The sequence below is a fragment of the Antedon bifida genome, chromosome 4, assembly GCF_963402885.1.
Source record: "Antedon bifida chromosome 4, ecAntBifi1.1, whole genome shotgun sequence".
Classification (NCBI taxonomy): Eukaryota; Metazoa; Echinodermata; class Crinoidea; order Comatulida; family Antedonidae; genus Antedon; species Antedon bifida.
This window is the reverse complement of record NC_136229.1, coordinates 3,834,752-3,861,142: the sequence shown is the minus strand read 5'-3', so window position 1 is coordinate 3,861,142 and position 26,391 is coordinate 3,834,752. Positions and strand designations below refer to the sequence as shown.

The 26,391-nt window shown below is 32.3% G+C and overlaps 1 protein-coding gene across 2 annotated transcripts in view; it reads left to right on the top strand.

Moving 5' to 3' along the window:
- The first annotated feature begins 396 nt into the window (after positions 1–396).
- LOC144839922 (uncharacterized) overlaps positions 397–26,391 on the top strand; it is a 60,416-nt gene continuing 34,421 nt past the window's right edge. For both annotated transcript variants that reach the window (XR_013611803.1, XM_078695502.1), the window contains exons 1-8: positions 397–434; positions 17,939–18,046; positions 18,611–18,783; positions 20,546–20,640; positions 21,282–21,371; positions 23,549–23,627; positions 25,073–25,246; positions 25,981–26,217. Coding sequence is in view for 1 of the 2 variants with exons in the window: in XM_078695502.1 (XP_078551628.1) it covers positions 17,982–18,046; positions 18,611–18,783; positions 20,546–20,640; positions 21,282–21,371; positions 23,549–23,627; positions 25,073–25,246; positions 25,981–26,217 (913 nt within the window). In the remaining variant the exon portion in view is untranslated. The remainder of the gene's footprint in view (positions 435–17,938; positions 18,047–18,610; positions 18,784–20,545; positions 20,641–21,281; positions 21,372–23,548; positions 23,628–25,072; positions 25,247–25,980; positions 26,218–26,391) is intronic.

The following is a 26,391-nucleotide window of genomic DNA, read 5'->3' as shown; positions in this document are numbered from 1 at the left end:
TTGTTCCCAGAGTGTTTACACTTGTGCACTTTTGGCTCGGAGCCGGCCTCGAGCCGGCCTCGGGCTCGCTGAAGTGTAAATGGGGTCTTAGCTACAGACCTACAGTATAATATTGACTGAGCCACTCAGACCAGCTACAGTAGTATGCAAGCTAGCTATTGATAAGCCCTATGACCTCACCAGGAATCTGCTTCCATTTGTTTTCAGGTCAAGGTTATTGGCTGTTGTAGGTTGTCTTGTGTGTTGCATAACATAACATTCAGAGCTGTGTAACTGCAAGGCTGAGGCATACCAATCTTGTATCCTGCCTGTGTTATCAACATAAATACTTTGTTCCTTTCTGTAAGTCTGAAGACATATAGAAACACTTCAAATCTGGAAACATAATTTTACACTAAAGGAATATTACCATTCATGGAATAACATTTTACTGAGTAAGTAGCTACCAAGGTTAAAATGTCAGTATAGTAATTCATATCATATTAATTCCTTATAAATATGCATTACAGTTTATATCATAAAGGTCAATATTATTTTTAAAAGCTTTTATTTGTTTCATCCAAAATACTTTATTATCCTACAGTATTCAATCGAATATGAGTGCGTAATTATTATGATGCTAATTTTATCTTTGCGCATTAATTTTACATTTAAAAGGTGGTAGTATTGAAATATCAGTCTAATAATCATTGCAAAGGCATTAACTATTATTAAGTGCTTTAAACAACTTTCAATTGTTCATTATTATTTTTAATGATGAGTATAAAATTAATGGATTTGTTATTTTTATAGCAATGTAATTTAAAGCTATAATTGCTAAAATTGGCACAAAACAAGTGAGAATGAACATAGTGTACATTACAACAACATACTCCCATAATGCAGCTAGTAATCAGCGCAAAGTTGTGTCTTGATCTAACCAGGTTCCCATTTATACACCTGGGTGGAGAGAGGCAAATGTAAGTAAAGTATCTTGCCTAAGGATACAAGCAATGCGGCGAGAGTTTGATTCGAACCTCGATCTCACGATCAGTCGAACGTCCAACACACTGCGCCACAGGCCCTCCTGTCTTATATGCATACAGTACTAGCGTGTACATAGGCCAGCTTGTACAACAGTACTATAGGTCAGCTTATACGTACTGTAGGCCAGCCTAGGCTACAGTAGCTTGTAGTTTAGTCAATGTAATACTGTACAGTCCGAACCAAAATATTTTCTACGTGTTTAAAATATCTTTTAAAATGAGTGAAGTGAATGAATTCATTTATGGTTCATTTTGTGTTCAAAATTGCAGACAGAAATTCTCTCCTATGATTTAAACACATTTTTTATGACAATAAGATATTTATTCATAAACGTACTGCATCATAAAGATCAGTTGTTTTATTCAGCATCATGTCATACAAAGATCATCTGCTTCGTTTGTTTCGTTGTAAAGTGGTGGATTTTCTCAATGTCTCTACATGTAGCTTGTGAAGTGCTGCGCTTATTCATGCATGAAGTATTTTTGTACGTGTTCGCTGAAGTGTGACGACACATCTACTGTGGACTTTATTAAGGGAGCTAGTTTGTATTAGCAGTCTAGTGTACATGGCTTCCATATTTATATATAATCTGTAGTCTGTACAGCATACAGTGTTTTTTTCATTGCTTTGTTTTATATTGGAGTAACATGGATTATACTAAAGAGCAGTATTAAATACACCTTCGTAATGTAAGTGATCATTTTAAATATTTGACTTTTCTTGTGTTTTTTATTATAGCGTTACTGGGGTATGTCAGTTCTAATGGCCATACAGCCCTACCCTCAAATAGAATATGAATGTGCTGCTATCAACAGCATTTATTTGTCCATTATAAAATATCAGAAAGTTGTCTTCTTTACACTACTATTTAATAATGTGTATTTTCTGTACGTATGTAATAAAATTTGAAATGATTATTCTACTTTCTCACTATTATAAACCTTACGATTTTCAATATCGTGTTTTTTTTATGCAAACAATACTGCATGGTATTTCTATTTTACTATATATTCATATTTGGTGCCATGTTTCCTGTGAATTCTTGTTCAAAGTCATTCTGAGGTTTTTGATGTTTGAGCTGGATATGTTTGGATTTAAAATAGGTAATTGGTGTCTGGGTTTATATCCTGAACCCTGACCCCAATTATCACTCTGGTAATGTTATTAATGTTCTCTGTCTCAAGTAAGAACTAAATCCTTTGGAAATAATGTTCAAAGGTACACCAATAAAAGACACAGTAGGAATGGATAGAAATACTCTGCAAGGACGATTTACGAAAACATAATGTTAAAATATTTTGCATCACGTTTTATGTTTATCATTGGTTAAGTGGTATAGTACAGTATCTATACTTTCTGTGCATTTTGAACATTGGTTCGTTAATAGAGGTACCGTATACCTTCGAATGGGATGTAAAGCTGTTGGTCCTGTGTACATATAGTGCATTTAAAGAACTTGGTATCTATTTGAAAAGATATTTGATCGTCTCCCGGTGTGCTGATCTGGTAGGTGCTGGCTGCCGTGGATCTGTGGAGGCCTAATCCGAATTTCCTCAGTTTCCAGTTAATCTTGAGGATGAATAAATACATTTTTTTACGTACAGTAGGTCTAATGTTGTGCTTTAAGTCATTTGGTTATTGGTTACTTTTAGAGAGATCCCTAAAGCCATTTTTGATCAATAGAATGTCCACATTGGTGCTAAAAAAAATTCCCTATTAAGAAGTGTCCCCTTGATAGGGAGGTGTCTCCTGAGTAATGTTATCGCTGTAATGTAAATTTAGATGACTGTAGTGTTAAAACATACAGTATACTGATCCTTGTTCATTTCATGGGAAAGTGTCCCCTTAATAGAGTGTCCTCTACCTGTACTGTAGGTTTGGTCTATTGAACAATAATATCAATTTTACCAGTTTTTTTCTTCATTGTGCCACAGTTGCGTCAATAAGCAGATTTAAATTTGGAGAGATAAATCGATTACACCAGATTACACAATTATTAACTTTATATTGACTTTAGAGCAATACAGCCAGGTAAAACCATATAATCCAAACAATGGACAAGCCCCTCTACCAAATGATGCAATATAAAAAGGACCTGGGAAATAAATATATGATTTACCAGTGATTCCAAATGAAGCAGTTTTTATTTTTTTAAAGTTCGGAGAGATAATTGCTTACACCAGATTACACTATTATTAACTTTATATGGACTAACACGAGTCACGCTACAATTCAAAACAATGGACACACCCCTCTACCAAATGATGCAATATAAAGGACCTGGGAAATAAATATCTGATTTGCCAGTGATTCTAAGTGAAGCAGTTATTTTGTTATTTTTTTAAGTTCAGAGAGATAACTGTATACACCAGATTACACTATTATTAACTTTATATGGACTAACACAAGTCGCGCTACAATTCAAAATAATGGACACACCCCTCTACCAAATGATGCAATATAAAGACCTGGGAAATAAATATCGGATTTACCAGTGATTCTAAGTGAAGCAGTTTTTATTTTTTTAAAGTTCGGAGAGATAATTGCTTACACCAGATTACACTATTATTAACTTTATATGGACTAACACGAGTCACGCTACAATTCAAAATAATGGACACACCCCTCTACCAAATGATGCAATATAAAGGACCTGGGAAATAAATATCTGATTTACCAGTGATTCCAAGTGAAGCAATTATTTTGTTATTTTTTTTTAATTCAGAGAGATAACTGTATACACCAGATTACACTATTATTAACTTTATATGGACTAACACAAGTCACGCTACAATTAAAAATAATGGACACACCGCTCTACCAAATGATGCAATATAAAAAGGACCTGGGAAAAATAAATATCTGTGACTGTTGTTGCAGTTAAAACTTAAAATAACATTTTCAGTCAATTGTGGTTACGTCACCACTGTGTATATTGATTGTTTTCTATTATATACATGTACTATGTTAGCATTCCCATGTTTAATCCCGCCCCTGAATATTATTATTAATATTATGCAATGCTTGAAATTCACCCTAGCAAACAAGTTTAATTACTGTACTGTAGGTTCTTCATTAATTGCTAATGCTAGTTAAACATTTCAAAACTAGTTAATGTTTGCTGGTTGTACTGTACAGTCATTTTTGAATATTTTGTAGTCTGTTAACAGTACTTATAGCAAAGATACTTTAGTAGTATATAGTTGTACAGTTACTGTACCTCATTCACAGTTGCCCATTGTGTAAATTGGTATATTTAGCAATTTCGGCCAGTGGATGATAAAAAAAGAGGATATCTAAACCAGTTATGTTGTATTATACAACATCATGCAAAATGATGCCTTTGCTGCTTATTTTCGTTAATTTTGTCTGTGTTAAATCCAAGAAAAATGAAATAAGCAAATTCTAATATTACTGTAGAAAGTCCAATAGATAACAGCCATTATTTTTCAACCTACACTATTTTTAAATGTTAATCTTCCACAATTCTTTATATAACCAATATAATACTATATGCATTGAAAATTATAATTTCGCACACAGCATTTGTAATCATGTACTCTAATCTGTCATTTAGACTTCAATATAAAATTTATCTTCAGTAAATGGTTTACAGTGTTCTATGACGATTCGTTGCAATGTGAACGGACTCCTAAAAATGAGATTGATAATGTCATTATTTCATATTTTACAAACGTTGATTTCATCTTGAGAAAATCATCGTATCTTTCTTTATCACTGATTTATATTTCGATTGATTACTTTTGTGTTTGGAAGGTAAATTGACTGACATGTTTTAATAGAGTGAATTGTAGTTGTCTTGGTTTTGATAGTCCTACATTGATATGATGTAAAGCTCTGTGTAACCACCAAGCTACAGTCTCCACTACACTAAACTCAGATCTAGAAAACTCAGTTTTTTCTAGATCTGAGTTTCCTAGGATTTAGGAAAAGTACAGTACAACATGATTGTTTAAACTTAACAAAACAAATATCATCTTCAAACCTAAAATAATAATCATGATGCCCGCACAATCATTTCTGATACTGTAGGAGTTGATATTGAAATTTTTATCACCATACATAAGTATCCAACACGTACTGTGTGTGAGAGAAAATGGTTTTAGTGTATTCAGTGACAGAATTTGTATCAAAAGTTATGTTTTAATCATCGCAGAGGTACAACCCACAATAAGTGCCAGCTTTAATGCCGAAAGTGAGAACGCTGTTAAGTTTCAATTAGCAAGATTGTAACTTTGATTATCGAGACAGAAGATCAATTGAAGACAATCGATGACATGTGTCCATTTGCTTGCTACAAACAAGATATTGCTACACTGCTGAAGAAATACGGACATGGGAAGGAATAAAGTCCATCAGTACTTGAGTGAATGAATGAGTAGCATTTGCATTAACAGAAGGTACAACAACATCTATTGGACATACTCTAACCAAATAAAACATTTCAACACATAACAACAGTGACAGCTCTATTACTGATAGACCTTCATTTGCCTTGAGGTCATAACCCTAAACTTAAGATTGAAAATAAAATTACTTTTATGTCACATTGAAATGTGTAGCAAGTGTTAAGGACAGATTGATGCGCTTTCATGCGATTGCGTGATAAGAACCTAGGCAGATCTATCGGTATTTCATTATCGCTACATGGCTTTTATTTCCTGTTGCACGATCAAGTTTCATAGTACTTTTGCAGATAATTTATAATGATATTTGAATATTAGTTTTATTTTGTTATAATTTGTTTGGTTTTTTAGAAAACAAGTCGAAACGTTGTACATATTCATGAATTATATACAGATATATTGTTTGGTTTTATTCATTAGTAGCTCAAAATAACTACAAGTTGATGTTTTCCTGTGAAAACAAATGAGGAGAAAATACACTATATGGTTGACCCTTATCCCCCTCTCCCTATTAATAGGACAATTCATGAGGGACAACCAAAGTTTGAGATACTGTAATCTAGAATGTTTTTAACAGTTTTCATCTTTGAAGCTCGTTTTAATTTCCCAAAAAATTCTTCCAATTCTCATTTTTTAACATCAGTCTGTAAATTTCAACTGCAATAAAATTAAATTGTTTGATTCGATTGAGTGCTGAAAGTTCTTGAATTATAGGCGCACAGTATTGATCAAGAAAAAGTAAAGTACATGGCATTAAAGATGCACACAAAACTACCTTTGCTTCATATTTCATAAGAAACATGACTAGGAAAAATGCAGTACAAAATTACAGTAGATCTATGCTTTTTACTTCTAATCGATTATTACTGAAGTTATTGCTAATAAAACTTTATGAAAATTGTCTATATTACAAACCTTTTACCATGAAATATAATTTTGAATTTTTTTTGCTGAAAGTACTCCTTCTTTTATAAGGGCGTGCTTCCACATTCCTGCCACTTTGCTGTATGCTACTTGAAATATAACATTTGTATTAAACAATTTACAAGCTGAATTAAACATGCGATCTTAAAAAACCAAAAGAAAGATAGAATTGGGTAACATACTGTATGTAAAAATGTCATTTCCATTATCCTCAGGGATCATCTTGAAAAATGTAACTGTTAACAGAAATATAATGCCCTTGCTATAAAAATAATTTGACTGGACCAGGTTATAAATAGATATAACATGAATTTCAATCGATTTTAGATATAAACTAATAATAATTAATATGTTAAAATTAGATACTTACTGAGAAAATGAAAGTAATGGGTGGAATACTGTACAACAATCACCCACTTGATAGAATATCAACTTTTGGTTGTATCTATATATGCCCAAATATAGTAGTGATATGACATCATCATATATCCATATACAGCATTATCACATTTTTTTGTCACAAAGTTTGATAGTGTAGACAGAGCTTAGCTCAACATATGTTTCAAGATAAACTACCTGTTAAAATGGTGTTTATTATAAGGAATTCTAGCGAGAACCTTTATTAATTACATTGTATACCCTTTCAGTATTTAATTTACAGTATCTCCCCTGAACTTTTTTTCATTTTCTTTTTACCATTAGCTGCACAAATTAAATATTTATATTCTTATATAATATACATTGTTACAATTTTTATCATGTAAAAATCTATCGCAATTCAATTTTACTGTGAAGATGATTTTAATGAATCTACAATACATTATGAATGAATGAATATTGTCATTTTAATTTGTTGAAAAAAATAGCTCATCATGGCTTCTCTCTCTTTTTTTGGAGTTTATTTATATACTATGTATCTACGTCTACAGTATTAGTTTTTGTGTATACTTTAGTACTCTTTTTCCAGGGCACTGGATTTGAAATATTTTTACAGTTATTAAAAATATCTTTCCAAATCTGAATTTACACTTCACAATTAATTAGATTTCAAGTGCAGAAAAGAAATTGTGATACGGTATTAGGTTATAGTTTCTCTTTGTCATGTATGAGATTTCTTTGCCTTTGTTTCTGTGCTTTTGTAACATTCATTGAATAGTTTTATTGTGTTTTTAATAAGGCTCATTTAAGCAGAAGAATCGTATGATAAACATGACCCTTTTTCAGCCTGTGAGCTTTTAGAGTTTCTTTACACTTTTAAACAGGGAACCTCTCTGTTTTGTGATTTGTTAAAGATTAAATTTTGAGTGAACAATTTGTTTCAGAATTCATTAACCAACTCTTAGTTATTCTATTAATTTTATTCATGTAATGAATTTACAGTGGTACGAGTATGTGTTATACAATTAGTGTACTTTAGACATACTATATTCCAGGGAACAAACATTTACTGTATATTCTCGGGTATAATCCCACTTTGGGTTTAATCCCACCCCCTATTTTATGCCTGATTTTACAAACAGGCATATCCCCGGGTATAGTCTCAGTATTTACTTTTGGTCTGGATGTACTGTAGGCCTCTCTCTAGCCAGTTCAGATGAGTTTTTACAAGAAATGCTTACCAATCATTTTTTTTCCCTGAACTAGACTTTCACCTGATATCAGTTCCATCCCCCAAGTCAGCCCAATTTTGTGTTCTAGGGGGGTAAGATTTAGCCTATATACCAGACAGTAATTATAATTTAATATATTTATTTAAATTAGCACTAGCATTACCACTATATCATAAATCACCCAATCAGAATGCATGGTTTTTGATGGGCAGTGATGTATGTTGCGTTCATGTTTCCGTAACGCTTTACAGAATGAGGCCATGCCTTCTGTTATGCACTATCAGTCGTTAAAGGTACATTTGTTTCACAGTGATTGATCTCACCGTATGCCAGCCTAGCTTAAATATTACCACTTGAGTACTCTGGCTGGCAGGCAGGGCTTTTTCCCTGTGGAAAACATTACTGGATGTTCTAGTTCACTACCGTCAGATATAGGTCTGCTGCATTTGGCTGGGGTTAGAGTACTAAATGATGAGCACTACATTTTCATTCATTGTGTCTCGCATTACATTGAGAAAAATCATAACTCACATTTTATCACTAATATGAGTGCAATGCCATCAATTCAATTAATGATTTAATTTGTTATCAATACTATATTTTAATATTTTTGATAATTAATGGGAAAAGAAATTAATGAGGATTAATGATAGGTATCTGAACGAAGCGGTGATAAGCAAATCGAATCAACAATTGAAAAGTGCATTTTCATATCGCTTTCAGTTTGGTCTTGCGGGTGCCATTAAATCGATAAAAACATAATGCGAGATATACACACGTTTACTCCTGAATCGGCAACATCCACTTGCACGGCACAGCATATGATTAAACATTCAGTACCGTCATTGTTACTGTAATGAATAAAATAATTGATGGATTGAGGTATTCGCTAGAACACTGGTGCCATGTTAATAATTTGGCAAGATTAATTTACATAATACTGTAACATAAAGAAATTAGGCGAGCTGAGTAAAGCAGCTAGAATATCAATTTGTGAAAAGTAATCTTATGTTTCATTGAATGCAATTACATTACAAAGAAAAATATTGCTAAAAATTTAATATAAAAAATTAACAAATAATATCTTATATTTAAGAAATGTTGTTAATTAAAATTAATAATGTAATATATAGTAGGAACAGATTAATATTGAAGACGCTGCAAAAATTATGATTTCATCAATGAAACATGTTTTCGAAAACATGCATTTTTTTAGGCATACCTCCATGATTTATAGCAGGTAACATACTTAATTATGATCTGATTAATTACATAGCACTAAAATTAGCTATGCTTCCCATCAATTTTCTGTTACAATTGAAATAAAAAAGACAAAAACACTTAAATTGTGTTTTAATGTGTATTTTGTCCAATGGTCAAACCAGCACAATACACAGTAGTGTATCAGAATTGAATCAATCCCGAGGTTCTTAATTTACTATAAGTTGAATATAAAGACTCTAGTGTAAAAACTGAAGACTTTTGTGTCCGTATTATTATTATACTTCATTTTTTTGTTTGCACAGCTAAGCTTGTGAAGGTTATTTTCATTTGTTCTTGTAGTACTGTAGCTGTTGCAGAAAGATGAATAACTTAGCTAATAGTGACTCACTGTTTTAATTTTGACCTTGCCATTCTCGGTAATTCTTAATGTTTTATTAATGTACACTAATGCTCTTTTTTGTATTAATATCTTTAAACTGGCCGGGATACTAAACTAAAACGGCATACAATATGTGAAGGAGGAGTCCTCAGTACTTGAACCCAACCTGTCCCCTCCCCACCCCCCCAGAAGTGGTTAGTAAAAATATTTAATTTCACCACTTCATTCACTATTGTTAGGCTATGGGTATCCCTCCACTATTTCAAAACCCTGGGTCTGCCTCTAAATGAAAAATTGTTAATCAACATATAATATTGTGTAAACTTCTAGTTGTTTTCATTTTGCTATAAGTTATTAGAAATCCTGCATTTGCACCACTATGCCATAAATGCTCAACCAGTTGAGAATATAATCCATGCTGGAATTGAACCAAGAGCCTTGAGAATGCGCGACACCCATCATGTAACATCACCACATGGGGTAGATTATTATATTAGACATTATATTTGGGTGCTTGCCAGGTTATTTCCAATATTGCGCCAACTTTCAGAATTGTAAACATTCAAAAATATACTTCACTCATTAAAATCATGGTTAGAGTAAGACTATTAAATGGCAATGCTTTGTAAATATCTATGGTTTTACAGTAGATGTACTATAGCCTACAGCAATACAGCAATACAGATCGGATGCAATGCTAAGTACTTATTGGTCACTGGCACAGGTCCACCAGGAGGATAGGGCTCATACATTTTAGAGAAACCATTTTTTTCTCCTCACATTCTTGGTCTCCCTATTCCTAAAACATTCTTTATACCATTCGTAAATATCCCTGTTTCAAAGGACACAGATAAGACTTGGTAAAATACACATTTGTCTGGATGGAAACAAATTGACCAGTACTGTAATCATCTGTGTCTGACCAGCAAATAAAAAAAAAATATTTTTCACAGTAAAATAATAAAAAAATGGTTGATTTTGGTTCTTTTCTTTTACAGGATTAGATTTCTTGTAAAGGAAGGGGGTGGCTCCCCTGGTCCTGGCCAAATCTTAAAACGGCAAAGCTTTTAATCAGACTATCGGTTGATGTGTAATAATAACATCTGATTCATGCCATCCTATCTCTTTGATCTCCATGGCAATGTTTCAAGCTGCAAATTGTTTGAAGGTCATCACAAAAGTACACACAAAAATGTACACGCCGCTGTTGTACATAGCACCTTACTGTGTAGCATAGCTATCTAACAAAATATCTCACTGCCGACAAATGGCGTACTGAATATCTTCACTCAAATTTAAAAGCAAATAGTTCACTGGACTTTGTCAACAATTTTATCATAAATATATGCCCTGTTACTCTAACCTTGTGTGTGTTATCACTTTTGTGATAATGATTTGATAGAGGAATAAGCAATCCTTTGATCTATACTTTATATATAGATATTATTTTGTAATTTATCATCAGGTATGTCATTTTGAGGCTATTTTTGTCAAACATACAAATTTTGAAATTCATGTGTACAGTATTAGTTGCTTGAGACTATAAATAAAAAATATTTTATTTTTTTTTTACTTTTTATTTCAACAATATTTTATGAGTGTGGTCCATCCAGCATTAGCTGATCATTAGGGACCCTCAAACAATACAAACAGTAAAAACAAAATAAACTATAAAAACACAAAATCAACAAAGATATAAAAAATAAATATAAAACAAAATTTCTTGTTTCTGCCTCAAAATAAAATATTTATTATACGAGTACTTTCGACCATAGGTCATCATCAGGTACTGAGAGAATATTGGTAAAAGTAGGTATCCCAATGTAAAATTTCAAATTAATGATGGTACTTTTTCTTTCAGTTAATCAAAAGGAACTTACTGAACATAAACTTTTGCAATTTAAATGATTGAAATCGGATTATCCATTCAAAAGTTATCGTCCGTTGAAGTTGCCAAAAAACAATGATTTTTGGTTGAAAAATGGCATTTTTTCCAATTATATTTGGAACCATTTTTGAAGGGTTATAACTTTTATATTAATAACTTGAAAGTTCTAATTTTTGCTAAACCCATAGATACCACAGAGTTGTACAAGACTATTTTTTTTGGGGGGGTCCTCAAAATTTTTTTTTCAGATATCGGCCTCCAAAATTAGTCTTAGGGCTTTTTGCGCTAATTTTTTCCAAATGTCTCAAAAATGCCCAAAAAGTTCCTGTCTTTAAATGATTCGTAACTTTTGAACCAGTGTATGAATTGACTTCTTTTTTTTTGCATTGCATAGAATGTAATATGTATTTTAGTAAGATTATTTATATTGACAGGTAGGTATTTCTGAAATACAACATAAATATTGTTAAAAAATGTTAAAATGTAAAAAAATATATATTGTGTTAAAAAACTGTGTGGCTATTGTTTCTTTTTTTTTAAATATTATTTTTCGTAAGTATACATTTTTTTATAATTCTAGAATTTAAATTTTTAATTATAATCATAAATATTATTTTAATTGATTATTAATTTTATATTAATTATTATTATGCGTTCGATTCCATTCCGGGCGTAAACTCGGCCGCGCCTACAAGTTAAGTTTATAGGCCTAAAGCCTAACACCACTAAATTCTGCCGAAGAAATATCGGGAGGAAAGCAGACGAATTTCAAATTTAACTAAGTAATTACTTCAATAGTATATATTAGTATGTTTAATTTTATTTCCTTTTCAAATATTCTAAACGTAAGGTGCACTTTATATTGAAATACGGAATCAAGTTTAGGCCATGATACAGCGTATACATATAACGGCAACCCTGTCAAAAGCGCCTTTCGGCCGCCTACATAGAATGGGTTACGGCCGCTGCATAGCAAATTTAAAGCTTCTTAAATTCCTTCGGTACATTTATTCCTAACGTACTTGCTTTATATAGTAGCTTGATAAATACTCCACTTATTAAATACTTTAATAAATAGGTAAAATTGACGTTTCGAAGCAAATATTCCACGAGAAGCGACATTCTTCGCCATGCCTCGTGTGTGCAGTAAAGACTTGTTCCGAAAATGGAACAGTCCACTGCGGGGGTATCCAATCATAATTTAACGCGCTAATACATGCATACCATGCAAATTGCCTGGGCGTCGGTAATTTAGTAATAAGCTGAGAACTGAAACCCCCCTGCAAGGAAAATGGTAAATACTTTTATTTTCGATAGGGATTATTTTTTTAAGTGGTTGGTCTTGTTGGTCTCTTCGCACGACGACCACGCAAAGACAAATAAAACAATGTAGTTTATCAAACAGAAATATAAATTAGCTTCAATTCAATACTAAATTCCCCAGATTTTGATAATGAGAAAGACTCAAACATTTAATTTTTATCGGAAAAATTGACATTTGAGGCGGATGTACATAATAATAATAACCGATTTACATATCAAAATAAAGAGTATTTAAAGCCTGATAACATGCAACAAAAATTACTCCACCACCTATTATGGTCGCCGAGCGATCGTGTTTTGAAAATGGGTAGGTGTTTTCCGAAGTTATTTTTAGCGCGCGGATTTCGGCTCGCCGGCTTTTGTACCTCTTTTTAACTCGCGTTTTCTATTAAAATATTTAATAAACATAGATTAAAAATATATATAAATAAACTCTTAAACAAGATCTTTCTAGACATATAAATTTTATTCACATGGCTACATAAGAAATAGTTTATTTTTAACTTCAAAGACATGTCACTTTTTGAAATTTCACGAACGTGTTAAAATCGCCTTAACGAAAATCCGCTTCATTGGGATACCTAGTAAAAGACGAATACATATAGAAAAAGGGTACACTAGAAAACAAAGGAGTCTATATTATGGGCTATATGGGCGTAACAATGAACAAGCAAATAACAAATAGACAAAAGCATTGACAAACAAAAGGTATTACATAATAATAACTCATGTCAATCAGATAGACAATCATAAAAAATAAATATATATATATAAATATACAGTAGGCCTACAATGAAAGAAGGATAAAAAGAAATAAAATCAGAGAGAGAGAAACAGGGGTTTTTCAAAAGAGATTTAAAAAATATCATATCATTATCAAGACTAGTGAAAAATAATTGAAAATAAACGAAAAATGATCAAGCTACTACTAGTACTGTGCGGTAGGCCTACTATAGAAAATATGATTAAAATACAAACAATATTATCTACAGTGTACAGTATGTTAAATTATTAATTAGTAAACAAGATATTACATTACTAAATGTATTTACCAATAGTGTATTAAATCATCCATTAAAATTAAAAGCAAGCTCTGTACGGAAATAAAAAACATGTTATTTCATTATTAATGCACGGTACATGCCAGCAATTTTCACAATGCATTCCACAACCCAGAATGGGGTCTATGAAATGTACAGTGTGACACCAATTCTCCTGCCAGTGCTACTAACCCAGATTCTAAAATAATTTAATTTGAATGTCTGTTAATATGCTTATGTTCTGAAATTTCATTAGCTCTCCCATGCCACATAAGACTTGCAGTGATCAGCTCAGCTCTCGCAATGCTAAATTATCCACCGGTAATCCAAATATGGTTTTGTCACATGTTGTATAAGCTGGATGAATGCTACAAGATATGAATGCATTATGATAATTAGCATGTCCAGGTAAATAGGCACATTCATTTTCAACTGCAAACAACAAATAAATTACATAGTGGCGTTTGATCAATTTGATATGAATAAATTATGACAATTAGCATGTCCAGGTGTAGACAGATACATTTTCAAATGCAATTGACAAATGAAACGCAGTTAGGATGTCATTTGGCCAATTTGAGATGACTAAATTATGATAATTAGCATAATCTAGGTGTCGGCAGATACATTTTCAAATCAACAAATAAACCACAGCCAGTTTGGCCAATTTCAATAATTACAGAATATGAATACATTATGCTAATTAGGTTGCACAGGTGAACGGAAATGATTTGTCTGTGGATTTCTTCTAGTGAATGTATGTATTGATTAGTCTGCACTTTATCTATATTACTTAAACAATACTGTAGCTCCTTTAAGATATCAACATAGGTGAATAAATACAGACAAAACACCTGCCTTAATATGTCACAATTAACCATCTACAGTAGTATATTGTACTTTTGTTAAATCCAGTATTATTATTAGATTTTGTTAGTTACAATGTCCGCAAAATGTTATATCATTATCAGGGAAGAGTACAAGTCATATTCATAATTAGACCATTTTACATTACATACAGTAAAACCGTTCTCAGTAACCCTGTACAGTAACTAAGCCAAAACGATTGACCACCTAAAAAACGAATTGTGATCCTCAAAGATCAGCAAAAGTTGATCTACAGTGGCTATGGTCACACTACAGCCTCAAGTCTGGCGCGACTCACTGCGATCAAGATTTACATAGTGTGACTCAACGTGGATCGATTCGCCTCGCCTCAACTTAAAATCCACATTAATCTAGGCAACTCAACCCAGGCAAGCTACCCAGATTGTCCCGGATTGACACTGTCGTGACCTGGACCCAAAGGACAACCCAATCATTCTACCCAGATTGACCCCGGATTGTCACTCGTGACCCGGACTGGGAGAACAACCCAACTAAATTTGAATATTGTGACTACCCAATAAACTCAAGCCTGGCTTGAAATCTTGATCATAGTGAGTTGCGTCAGACTTGAGGCTTTAGTGTGGCCATAGCCCATACTTCCTAGGCTACATACAAGTATTAATTTTTCAGTTACGCCAAAGCTTAATTAACCCACATTGAAGCCACTTTTGTGGCGTGCATTTAGTAACAATTACCCAGTGAAAAACATTGATAATGCATTCATATTTCTTAATGTAAAGAAGACTAAAGCATTATTTATCATGTTAGTTAATCCTTAAGGAACATGACATCAGTTTAATGTGCTTTTGACAGCGTGTCAGACATTGAGACGTCGGGATGTTTTTTATCGTTCGTCGTAATAAGTAACACAATTGGTAAATATGATATCACTTTACAGGACACTTAACTTTTATGAGCAAAGTTGTGCTCTTTTAGATTTTAATAATAATAATATTTGTGGATTTACAAAGTACTTTACACAATAAGTTTTGTCAAAACAAGCACTGTACAGAAAATCATCATTTTAAAAACTATAAATTACAAATGCTATTGTACAAAAATACAATCAATTCAATCTCATCTGGTGATGAGAAAACAATAAACTGAACTTCAATTTTATAACCGGCTATGCTTGTGTATTAAAGTAGCCTAGTAATAATTGACTGGCCTACTTTACTAGGGAGGGACATAAACAATGGCACTGATCCTGGTGAGGGACGAGGAGGACATATCCACTTAGTGGAGGGTGGTGGGGAGGGGTCACTTTTTGACGGAAAACAAAAGAATTTGTTATATGATTTCCTTTGCTGTAGTGTTGATTATGAATGCAATTTTCAGCCATTCGTTCCAGGTGTAATTTACTCATTGTATTGTAGTAATTCTTATCTTTTGCAAGTAACTTTAAACACAATGTGTGCGTAATAAAATAGAAAAGGTGACTCAATAAAAAAACAACTTTAGATGAACCAATGTTCAGAGACATTGATCAAGATAGGGTCACCCATAAGATGTATGAAAGTATAGAAGAATGATAAGTTTATGAAGTTTACAATATAGTAGATATATAAAATCTACAGTATAATAATAAAGTTTTACATGTCTATACAGCACCTTGTAATTTTATTTTCCTTATTATTAGAACGAAACATATGTTCATTTTAAGTTTTAATTACCATTTTGTAGTATTTGTAGCAAGAAAACCTTTTTGTAAGTTTTTAGTTTACAATTCATAAAACTTTACTGCCAAATTATCTTTGTGTAAACTCATTATTGGATGAAATGGTTGCTATTAAATTATATACATAAGTGTATTCTTTACTGTTGATGAAACAACAGGCTGAAATGAGTAGATGGAATACACCAAGTACTTTGAATATTAACTTGAGACACAATACTGTACGTAAAAGAACTTTCCAGTTGAGTAACTTCTCTCTTCTCTGTCTGTCTGTCTGTCTGTCTGCAGTAGTCTGTCTGTCTGATAAAATTATATTTAATATAGTCTTTTATGATACATATAATGCAATTTTTTCTATTATTTTGTTTGCAAAAATAAACCGAATAAATAAAAATCTCCATTTTGTTTGTAATTTTATAAATGGGGTGGAGCTGTTGCTTGGCGGTAAACATGCTTTCCTTCCAATCCCAAGTTCCATGGTTCAATCCTGACCTAGTGCCAGAGTTACTGTATATACCTCATGAAATGTGTTACTTCACTCCCTAAGCTGCTTATGAAACATGAGACCTCATGAAATGTGTTACTTCACTCCCTAAGCTCATGAAACATGAGTTATAAAGCATTATAATTATACTGTATACTGTACAGTAGTTTACCCATCCATTTGGTGAGTTACTGTACTTGCTGTTGGTTGTTAAAAATAAAAAATAGATTTAGATTTAGATTTTTAGTTTATTGACTCTCACTGTACGTTACAGAATTGTCATACACATAGAAAACTAATAACAAATAGCACAGAATGAAAACAAAATATAAAGGTTTACACAAAAAAATAATTTTACAAAATATATAAAATGAACAGTGTATGTGTTTCACACATACAGTATAAGTAAAAACCATTTCATATAGCCATTTTATGGCTTTTATTTTTATTAACCAAATGTATGCATAAACACAGAACAAAAACAAAATATAAATGTTTACAAGCAAAAATAAATTTTTAAAAAAATATAAACCTTTATGCGCAAAGAACGTATATTTTTTGCACATATAAATAAAAAACATTTCATATAGCCATTTTATGTCTTTTATTTTTATTAACCAAATTTATGCATAAGTGTACTATTAGTGTACTACAGTAGTACTCATACTGAGGTCATCTTTGTCATGTTGAATAATATATGCTGTAATATGTTTCATTGCTCTAGGTGATTATCTGTAGAGGAAGTGTATTATCCTTGACCTTTGTCGTTTTAAAATCTTTTTGAAAACTAATGAAACCAGAAAGACTTCTTCCCTTTTATGTACTTTTACATTTCGTATATTTTTGTGCAAAAATTTTTAAAGATAATTCCACCTTGTTTCAATTTATAAAAAGTAACATGACAAAATTACATATTTTTAAATATTTAATTTTTCTTAAAAGCATTGGTAATAAAGTAGGGTGTGGGATCAGACCAGAAGTGTGATTAAATATGTAATTAAACATTTGATAAAAATGTATTACAGTATTATTATTTTTCTCTCTTTGCAGATAACTTGTTATGTTTGACGGCTCATCATTGTGAGTTACTAGTATGAGTACTGGTAGGCCTAGCCCAGCAATGGCAGGCAAGAGAAAATGGCCAGAAAAAGTACAAAAGTAAGAATTAACAACTACTAATATACATTGTCTGTGCAATAGATTTATGTATATTCAATAGTTAATTTTCCATTACAACTTTTTCTACAATTTACCATTTAATAATCTTAAGTATATATCCAGTAGTCTTGACGTAATTTAAAATGTTCCACTTGCTACATATAGTATTTGTATCTAGATTTATTCTTATTTTGTTACATTTTTATCATCTTCTGAGATGGAGTGACCGGCCTGAGGGTCAAAGTTTTATTTTAAACTGGTCATTCCATGCCATCTTGAACTATGTATTTTTTTATTTTTATGGCTAATAAAAAATGAATGAATGAACCTCAGTAATTGTGAATTAGTAATATAGTAATGAATTTTGTCAATAATTAGTAATATTAAAAAGATGATTATGATGAAAATACCACATATAATGTAGATGATGTCATAGATAATGAGTTTAATAATTATGGCAGAATAATGTTCATTTAAGGAAAATGAAATGTGTTTGAAATATTGATTCAGGCATAATTTGAATAGCTAATTCTACATTATATATTTCTTTTCTATCTTTTATAGTAAACCACTAGGTAATAAACGCCGACGGGAACAGGAGAGTGCATATATTGAGGAGTTGGCGGACTTGATTTCTTCAAATAATTCTAACCTTGATTCGTGGAACGTTCGGCCTGAAGAACGAGCAAAAGTTGAGGAGGTTGTCAAAGGCATTAAACAACAAAAGCAGCAGCAAGGTATTGCATTCTGGGATATTGTGTTGCTGAGTAGAAGTTGGTTGTTAGACAGCCTAAAGCTCTGTCTACACTATCAAATTAGTTTTACAAAAAAGTGTGATGTGCCCAAATATGGTAATATGCCCAAATATAGTAGTGATATGACATCATCATGTCCATATATGGGCACATCATTTTTTTTGTCAGTATAAAATTTGATAGTGTAGACAGAGCTTAAGGTGTTGACAACTTAAGACCACTCAACCTTTTTAATATAGAGAATTTTCCAATAACTGTTATACAATTCCAAATACTGTTATTATTTTATACTTATTTCGACCAAATATGCAATTATCACAGATGTCATTAAAGTTGCTATTACTACTATATGCCAATTGTGGAAAAGGTTTTATAATCGAAAAGTCCCAATAGCAAAAACACTATTGATCATACAAACCTCCAAGACTTTTTTACAATTTTACGAACCACCCTTCTACTGTACATTTATTTTGTAAAGATGTTTTAAACATATGAATACAAAAATAAAGGAAATCCAAGATTTAAAGTAAAACTGAAAGAGTTATAATAGTAAAGCAATCTTTGAATTAATTTAGTAAATAGCCAGTGATTTTGACCTACAGTAAGCTACTACCCTGCTCGTTTTCATTAAGTCCGATTTCCCTTTTTTAACCCGTAATTTACGCATCCAGGTATCGTAATCCTTAGGCCTTGGTTTATGATAAGCTATAGATCTGCACCAATCACAAAGCTCCTATACCCACTTCGGTCCCTATGACCAACATCATCCTAGCATTGCCACCCACATGAGTCAACGCAAACTCAATCAGGAAACCGGCCAATAAACTTTGTAAAGGCTAATAGTAAAACATGGATTCCCATGCGTAATGGTAGGGAATACAACTCGAGTGATCAACACCTTCTCATTGGTCAGTGTCCTATTTGTACCCACCACAGGTAATGCTTAGTAGAGAATTAAGAATTGGATAGGAAAAAGATGTAAGCGTAAAGTAATACATCATTGGTGTTAGGAATTATTGAAGAACTCCACATTGTTATAGTAGCTGTGTAAATCTGATTGGGTAACGACATGATACATAAATCGTGTCAGTGAATGGACAGCTCGATGTCACTAGAGGTATTATTGTAAAAGCAGCCAAACGTGATGGCTATGACTGACGGATTTGTAACTATAGGTGCCCACGGCAATGTATATTGCAAAAAAAATATTACATCTCTGAAGAAAACATTGATTCAGAAAAAGACAAATTTTTCAAAACTTTTTTAATGATATTGTTTACTGTACTGTACTCTTAAAATCAAATCACTTTAGGTTTCAATACATTCATAATTAATTTAAAAACTTTTTAAAGGGTTAGGTTAAATCTTCAAAAAGGTGTATTATATACTGTAGTAAGCGCTAGTTTAAATCTTCAAAAAGTTTTAAACTGTAGTAGTATTTTTAAACATTGTTAGGTTATCGGAGGTTAATATTAGACTAAAGAAAGCTTTTAAATAACTTGGAAATAAATGAGAGACCTTTAGATAATAACAGAGACCTGAAATAAATTGTAGTTACATACTTTACAAGGAATCTTTCCTGTCTCATCTGCTGTGGTTTTGTTTTATATTATTGTTATCCTTTTACCTCTTTGCTTATGATATTAAAATAAAATAAATATATCTATTCTTCTAAAAACATGGAGGTATTAAACCTCGATTTTCAACTGACACTTCACAGTACTAAGGTTGTTTCTTGTTATAGCTTCAGATCCATCAGTGGGCATTCAACATGATCACGTATCTTCAAGTAATCCAGGTGTAATAGCTAAAGACAAACTTGGACCAGTTTTATTAGAGGTAAGAGGTACAACCTATCGCCAAGTGTCCCTCGTATAGGGCTGTCCCCCATATAGAGGTGTCCCTCGAATAGGTTGTCCCCTGGTTTGTCCCCAAAAGTAAGAGTTCCTGTATTTATAGTAACCAGCAGGATTGTAATTGTTTGTAACTACTGTGGAATAGCTTTGCGTCCGGGTGTTGAGTAATTGGTCAGATGTTTTGCCCTACTCTGATGTAATTTGTACTTTATACTAAGTACATTGAGAGTACTTGCGTAAATGTACCTGTTGGTGCAGTACCCGTTGCTTCCTTGGGCTTGAATCTAACCCCAAGCCTTCAGCACAAGATCAGTGGTCCAGAGGTAAGAACGCCAGGCTAGTGATCTGGAGGTTGTGAGTTCGAGTCCCACCCGAGAATTATTTTCAATTACTTATTATAAAGTACAAATTACATCACAGTTACTGACCAATTATAGTAACCAGTTAATAAATTAAACCACTGTGCTGTTACAGTTATTAGCCATGTACAGTTAATTAGCCATGTACAGTTAATTAAGCAAGCCTCTTTTATTTCACAAAGAGGAATATAAATGATGTTTCTAAGTGAGTATTCTTTGGCAAGTTTTTTAATCATTATCTAACAACATTATGTTTACTACATAGGCATTGGATGGTTTTCTCTTCGTTGTGAATAGCCAAGGAAAGGTTGACTTCATCACGGAAAATGTCTCCTCATATTTGACATCAACTCAGGTGAGCTTCTATCTTTAAAGGTCACACCAGTTTACATTCAATCAGAAACCACTAGTTGGTTTAAATGATTATAAATAATGTAGTTTGGAGACAAAGTAGTAGTGGAGCTGTATCTTGGTAGTTAACATGCTTGCCTTCCAATCCTGACCTAGTGCCAGATTTGTAACTCTTTCTAGTCCACTCCCTAAGCCGGTACTGGGTATGATCAATTAGTGTTCCCACTTCAGCAGAACATCCATTCATAGATGAAGAAAGACTAATGTAACTGTAGAATGGTTCTATAACATGACTATACTTCGGCTTTAGTTGATAGAAGATTGAAATGTTTTGATAGAAATACCATTTTGATTTTACAATCAATCGCGGAATTACCTCGCATGTGAGCCTAAAATATGTACTTTGTAATTAAAGTTTATTTTATTTTTAATTCATATTTAATCAAACCTTGATTTAGAGCTATGTATTCTTTTTATTTTTTTTCAATGAATAATTTTGAAATTATCTAACAGAGTATTATTAATAATTAGTATATAATAAGCAGTAATCGTTAATTCTTATCATAAGGTTTATGTTCACACATAGTATTGTTTGCTTACACCAGCTTTCGTATTACTTACAAGTCCTAATCATCTGCTGCTATCTCAGTATTTCCCCAGAGTCGGTAATAATTCAATTTCACTGCAATCTTTACACTGTACTACAGTATGCATTATAGGCATGGTACTATGAATACCTGATACATTGGGGATGTTCTGTTCATCCAGTTAATTGCCTTGCCGGGAATAGAATCTTTGTCGTCGGTGAAATGGCTGATGAATTAGATTTATAAGGGTAAAATATGACATGCAGATGAGAATCCAACAACACAACCATATGGCTAAATTAGATTTCCGATAGTTCTGATGCAATATTATTATAATATTTAATGTTCATTTGAAATTAATCTTTAAATTATGAAAAATATATTGTAGGTATTCATAAGATTAACTGTTTAGTATTTAAATTGGTTTTACATTACATTTTAAATCAACTGACAGACATGAAAACCACTAAAAATTAACACAAAACACTGAAACAATATACAAAAATGACAAAATATTTAAAACGTGTTCACAATTTTAGACTTAAAAATATTTAAAAAGTCAAAAAAAATATCATACCCACAAAAAACAAAGAATTTATTATAGGCATCGCTTGAATAAACCTCTGTTAGTTACATTGATATGATCAAAAGGAGGATTAAAAAGTCTGCGATTTCGGGTACGCCAAGGTACACGAAAGATAAAAAAAAATATAAAAAGTAACATTTCTCTTTTCAGCAGGTTTACAAAAACTTGTTAATAACAATAACTCTTCATAATCATAATCAGATTCTCTCAAATTTCCAAATACCTTTTTTTTGTAATTAAAATACTACTATATGTTGAATTATATAATACTGCATTCCATATATAATTCCTTCTGTATTATTTGTGTATGTTCATTACATTCTGGTTTGATGTGGCTCTTGACTTTGACGGTTGCAGATAATTATACAGTAGGCCTAACATCAATTCCTACTTACATATTCAACTGCATACATAAATCTATATTTCCGAATGTGTAAAATTACCAAAATGAACAATCTGCAAATCTTTAAATCAAAATTTACTGAATTTTAAATATTAAGGAAAATAAAATTAAAAAGTATTGATAAGTATAAGTATCTCTGGACTTTCCACAAATTATTTTTACTCCAGCACCACAAGCAGGCTTACTGATATTTTGTTTAAATTCAACTAAATTATAGGTATGACACACCATGTGTGCCAAAATATTTTTACGAATTCGAAGCTACATCACTGCCTAGAATCATATGCCCTTCTCCCACCAAGGCAATCTAACAACAGGACACTGAGCCAAGATATGGTCTATGTCTGGCTGCGACAAATACCAAAGTACTGTACTATGTATATTCTCTGCAGCGGGCGTGGAACTACTGTAATCGTGTCGCAGCCACAGATAAACCCTTTGATCTCCGGCGCTCAGCATCCTTTTGTTAGATATCCTTGCTCCCACTAAGAATTGCTAAGTGTTGTATTAAATATACATTACAATGTCAGAGTAGGGCAAACATCTAACCAATTAATTGATCTATTATTAGTTGTTGTAATCATATATTGTTTGCTTATTTGAAGGATGATTTAATGGGAATAAATGTATTCAGCTTGATTGCCCAATCAGATCACCAACATTTCAGGAGTCTTTTACCACTCAGTAAGTAGCACATTATATATCTTTTAGGCAAAAAAAGAGATGTATTGTCCCCCAAAAACATGAAAAAATTAAGATTAATAAAATCAGACTTTAAATAGGCCATTTTGCAGTTTGAATATTAGTTATTCACTTCTTTAAAAAAAAAACCCCAAAAATTAATTATTTCACTTATAAAAAGACAAACAAAATGAAAATTTTAACCAAAAACCATTGTGTGACACAAAATTACATTTTTTTCCGATCCAGTTTTTGGTCAAAGTGAACTATTACGTGACATTAAAATGACATGTATTCAACAAAAAATTTTAAAAAATAAATTGTTTAGGTGAACAATATATCTTTAATTATTATGTAGTGTATATATACACCAAAATAGGAAATGGCGAAATTGTTAAATAAATAAAAAACTTAATGCTGTCATGTACCAACATTGGGACGGTTGTCCAGTGTCCAGTTTACACGCCTCGGAATGCTTTTCCGTTCGTGACTAAGTAGTGGGCGTGACTTCGAACTGGCATATCGGATTGCCTTATGGAGGATGTAGTCATATCGTTGGTGTTTTTTCCATGGTAGAACGCTTTTTAAGGCTGTGATAGTGTTGGAGTTGACTTCTCTAGTTGTAATTTGATATCTCGATGGAGTAGTTGAGACTCCTAGGGATGATTAGCAGCAAATTTGAAATCCCTAGACAACTCTGTGTTGTACAATCTCATTGTGAAATGCTCGGCCTTGCATATCAACATAAACCTATTCTTTCGCTGCATATTTTGATTTATTTTTTACTTTAGCCAAATTGTTATTGCTATGCAATGTTGACTAACAACAAAGAAACAAATTCAACCTTTTACTATTGCGTCCATTATATTTAATTTTATTTTTAATATATATTTTATAGTTTACAGTAGTTAATTTAATAAGGATTATTGTCAATTGGGCTAAAAATGTACTTTTTTTATCCTCTAGCAAACTTTCGCTAGTTGTTAAAATGAACAATCCAAGCCTTGCACACTTTTGGTATGACTAAAAAGTGACTATTTTTTTCAAAATTGCAACCATTACTAGTCTTTAAATTAACTAAATAATTAAAATTATAAATAATCATGCTAGTTTTCTGGGTTAAATTTTGAGCTCTGATTGTCAAGTTAAAGACTGCACAACATGAGATACATTACCGAGAATCTGATGGGAATATGACGAGTACTGAAATGCCTCATCGTGTCTCTGCTTCACCCCTCAAACCTTTAAGCTCTGTCTACACTAGTGTGATATACCCAAATATGGTAGTGATATGCCCAAATATGGTAGTGATATGTCCAAATATGGTAGTGATATGTCCATATATTGGCACATCACATTTTTTTGGAACATAAAGTTTGATAGTGTAGACAGAGCTTTAGCTCAACACATGTACTGAAATAAAACAAAAATCTTTTTCATATTTACAGCGAATTACAGCTCATGGATGGGTAACAAGAGAAACCATACATCCTTCGAGCTGCGTATGAAAACGAAATCAGCAGATGAGACGGATGTACACGAGGCAAGGTATATCAAAATGAAGTGTTCGGCTATGGTCAGGACTTCATTGAAGAACGATGACACTGGATCGTCCAACACAGGTGCAGTGAAAATATATAATAAATATTAATACACCATATTACTAATGAAATTGCTCATAGATGAAGTACATACAACATGGGGGCAATAGTGATAAAAACATACATTTCTCCCTGTATTTGATTCACAGGAAAGTGTCCCCCTGAATACAGGTGTCCCAAAAAAGGGGTCCATTGAATATTAGTGTCCCAAAGAAGGGGTCCCTTGAATATTAATGTCCCAAAGAAGGGGTCCCTTGAATTTTATTGTCCCAAAGAAGGGGTTATATTGTATATTTGCCTAAAATAATTAAAATAAAATGGTTTTATAACTAAAATCTAAATATAGTTTGCCTATTAATCTTTTACCTTTAATCAAAAATATTGATAAAATCAAATCTTGTACAATACATCTGTGTAAACAAACACAATTTACTTGTGATTATTATTGATATGATATCGTGTTTAAACCATTTTGTTAATACTGTGTAGTTGATATTGAACAACAAATATTCAAAGTCTAATCTGGACCCTGGGGACTTCACATGACTGTCTGTTTGCATGGGTTTCATGTTGGATTTACGTTTGATTGGATTCCATTATTTGTCAACATGGTGCTGTGGAACGGGACCTGCTTTATACATTATGCAGCCAATATGACACTGATACACCCTCAATGTGTAAAGAGTATTTATATCTCAGCAAATACTGTGTTAAAGCTTCCTATTCTGTATAGTTTTTCTTGTTTATTCCTACAGATCAACCATCACATTTATTTTGCATAGCAAGAAGGATGACAATGGATGAAATGAACACTGTACGGCCTAGCAACGAAATGTTTACAACAAATCACGATTTAAATGGGAACATTTTAATGGCGGATGTCGAAGGGCTCCAACCGCCGCATTATACCAAGGATCAACTGGTCGGCAAAAACTTCTTTGACCTTTGTCTAGTGGCCGACCGAGAGCTAGTTAGAAATCATTTTGAAGAAGGTACATCTATTTTTATATTGCATATATATCTGAAATATGATAGAGGGCCATCTTCATGCAACCATCTAAATTTACAACATATATATTCATTGTCATTATTTCCAAGGAAATATATACAACGTAATAACATAAATTTGACTGTTAGAATGGATGCAACTGTGCTGGGACTCCCAC